Genomic DNA, 3,640 nt, shown 5'->3' on the forward strand with positions numbered 1-3,640 from the left:
AAAATATGAGAAAGTGGTTGCTTCCACTTTTTTATTATTTAGATAGATATTAATCTACGTAATAAGATTAAAAAAGTCATTAATAAATATTAAAAACTTTTAATGAATAAACATAATCAAACTAACATAACGAACATAAACAAATACATTACAGAACAAAATTCGTTGTTCATGCTCATTCATATATTAAACGAACGAATATAAATGAACTTCTCGTCAAACAATTAGCCAAACATTTGGTCTACTTACATCCCTATGTCATAGGTCAATCTCCCAAACTTCGTGTGACGTCTAAAAACCAGCCAACCAGTCCCGCTTATGATAAAGATCAACTTTCATCCTGCCTTAGACTTAGACTTAGACTCGTCAGACAAACTAAAATAGATCATGACCAGTGATATGTACCCTTGTATTGATGAAGTTTAACCCAATCAATAATTAAAGCTCAAGGCGCATCACAATTTGGAAAATATTAGGGCTCGTGGTAGACATACGAATGAATCCTTAATTGCAGCCACACACCACATAACATAACACAGCACCACATATCATCATCATCATCATCATCTTCCAATTTCCTGCAAAACCCACCAAAATCCATGGCTTCCATCGTCCCAAACGGAGTCTTTTCAACTTTCTCTCCACAACCCATTTCAGATACCCCCAAATTCTCAAAAGGGTCTTCTTCAAATCTCAATTTCACCCCCAAAATCACAACACCCAGAACCCCCAGGTTCTTGAAGACCCGACCCGAAGCAAACACCATCCAATCGGACCCAATCACTGAAAGCAACGATGATCCACTTCACAAATTCCTTAAACGAGATTACAAGTGGGGTTTCAATCAAGAAATCGATTCGTTCACCATACCGAAAGGCCTTTCCGAAGAAACAATTAGGTTAATTTCGTCAAGAAAACAAGAGCCTGATTGGATGCTTGAGTTTAGGTTGAATTCTTATTACAAATTCTGTCAGATGACTGAACCCAAATGGTCTGATAATCATTACCCACCAATTGATTTTCAGAACGTCTGTTATTATTCTGAACCGAAAAAGAAACCGGCTTTAAACAGCCTTGACGAGGCTGACCCGGAACTCATTAAGTATTTTGATAAGCTGGGGATTCCTTTGAATGAGAAGAAAAGATTGGCTAATGTTGCTGTGGATGCTGTTCTTGATAGTGTTTCCATTGCCACTACTCATAGGAAGACGCTAGAGAAATCGGGTGTGATTTTTTGCTCGATTTCGGAGGCGATTAAGGAGTATCCGGATTTGGTTAGGAAGTATTTGGGGAAAGTTGTTTCGACGGATGATAACTTTTATGCTGCTTTGAATTCGGCTGTGTTTAGTGATGGATCGTTTGTGTATATACCGAAAGATACGAAATGTCCGATGCAGATTTCGACTTATTTTAGGATAAACGCGATGGAAACGGGTCAGTTTGAACGGACGTTAATAGTGGCGGATGATCGAAGTTTTGTTGAGTATTTGGAAGGGTGTACGGCACCTTCGTATGACACAAATCAGCTTCATGCTGCTGTGGTTGAGCTACATTGCAACGAGGGGGCTGAGATCAAGTACTCGACGGTGCAGAATTGGTACGCTGGGGATGAGAACGGGAAAGGTGGGATTTATAACTTTGTGACGAAACGGGGTCTTTGTGCGGGTCGAAAATCCAAGATTTCTTGGACCCAAGTGGAAACCGGGTCTGCGATTACTTGGAAGTATCCGAGTGTTGTGTTGGAGGGTGACGAGTCGGTTGGTGAGTTTTATTCGGTTGCGTTGACTAATAATTATCAACAAGCGGATACGGGTACGAAGATGATTCATAAGGGGAAGAATACAAAAAGTAGGATTATTTCAAAGGGGATTTCGGCTGGGAATTCGAGAAACTGTTATAGGGGTCTTGTTCAGGTTCAGTCGCGAGCCGATAATGCTAGAAATTCGTCTCAGTGTGATTCGATGCTTATTGGTGACAACGCGGCTGCTAATACATACCCGTATATTCAGGTATTTGATTTAAATTTTATGCTCTTTTAGATGTTAATATATGTTTTTTGAATAGTTAGTTTCATAAAAGAGAACCATATAATGTCAAGCACTATAATATATACTTAACCTCTAAACGAGCATTACTTACCTCATACCAGCCATATGGAAGTAAATTTTATTAATACACGTTAAGCAAAAGACTTGACAATATTCCACTTATATTTATATATCAATTATCATCAAGCAATAGCCTACCAGCCGTGCGCACACATATATAGGGCATTTATTTCAGAACCAATAATATGTTGAGATTGTATAATGTATTTATATTTATTGCTTAGACTGTGATGCATAAGACGGTTATTTAACCGCATTTAATTCTCTTTTTCACTACTTCTGAATATCTCTTATGCACCATGTATAAATGCATTATGCGGTCCTCTTAGTTCCAAATTCATACATGTGTGTGTGTTCCACTGTGCAATGAAGCCATCAAAATTAAGTTTTCCATATTACCTTTAATTAAAATTACTATCACAAAGCTCAAAGAAAGCATTAAATAACCTGTCAAAGGGTAAAACTGTCATTTTTACAAAGTAAAACTCTTTGTTTTGTCTATTGGACAAATATTTTGCAACTGAAGGAGCATGACTAAAAAGGTTGCAGTAATCAATAAGACAATATTTATGTGTTTTATTACAAGGATTCCAAACCACATGAATGTTCATTGGTACTTTGGATCACAAAGGATCATGGATGATCTCAAAACATAATTGTAATTAACATTCCGAATCGGACTCCATATTCAATGTTATGAATTTTTAGTTTTATATTTAATGATTCTTGTTTATCGTTTAACAGGCCAAAAACCCGTCTGCTCGTATAGAACACGAAGCAAGCACTTCCAAAATCGGGGAAGACCAACTTTTCTACTTTCAACAAAGAGGGATCGATTACGAAAGAGCCATGGCTGCAATGATTTCTGGGTTTTGTAGGGACGTGTTTAATGAGCTTCCTGATGAATTTGGCGCTGAAGTTAACCAATTAATGAGCTTGAAGCTTGAAAACTCGGTTGGTTAAGAACACCCAGAAACTGAATGATGAAAAAGTTTGCATCTTTGATCTGTTTTTAGCTTTTTGTGTGCTTTGTATAAATGAATCAGGTCATATAGATATATGTAAACCTTATAAGGACATTGCAGCTTGTTTACATATATTGGTAGTGGTAGCCACTGTAATGCTTGTGTTAATGACTTATGACTACTATAATAAGACCTTTTAAGTCGACGTTGTAGACTCGTGCGATTTTTATTGTTTTCGACATAAACGATAGATTAAAATATCAACATTGTTAGATCATGTGTTGCGGTAAAGCCCCGTCATTAGACCTTATGTAACACATGATATTTGAGTCAACAATGAGGATTTATACAAAAAGTGACGTAGTGATAAACCCCTAGCAATCATTACCTAATTATTATTTTTTAGATTCTTTTCTAGTTTTTTTAACAGAATTAAAAAAATTTGATTGATTAGAGTTTGTTGGGTTGCTATGCACATAAAGCCAAAAGCACAATGGGGCGGTGTTAAGGCGTTATAGGAGCCATGTAGTGTCCCACTAAGCATTAGACGTGCACAAAAAAACCGGT

General features: G+C 37.0%; 1 protein-coding gene across 1 annotated transcript; it reads left to right on the forward strand.

Annotated features, from left to right (window-relative positions):
- Positions 1-402: 402 nt before the first annotated feature.
- On the forward strand, positions 403-3,278 carry LOC143596935 (iron-sulfur cluster assembly SufBD family protein ABCI8, chloroplastic-like). Its single transcript, XM_077075587.1, has 2 exons — positions 403-2,009; positions 2,853-3,278. The coding sequence occupies exons 1-2, from the start codon at positions 600-602 to the stop codon at positions 3,069-3,071; spliced, it is 1,629 nt and encodes a 542-aa protein (XP_076931702.1). The 5' UTR covers positions 403-599; the 3' UTR covers positions 3,072-3,278.
- The last annotated feature ends 362 nt before the right edge of the window (positions 3,279-3,640 follow it).

This window comes from Bidens hawaiensis, unplaced genomic scaffold, assembly GCF_021521415.1.
Source record: "Bidens hawaiensis isolate Kalapana, Puna unplaced genomic scaffold, B.hawaiensis_p1.1 tig00047389_1, whole genome shotgun sequence".
NCBI lineage: Eukaryota > Viridiplantae > Streptophyta > Magnoliopsida > Asterales > Asteraceae > Bidens > Bidens hawaiensis.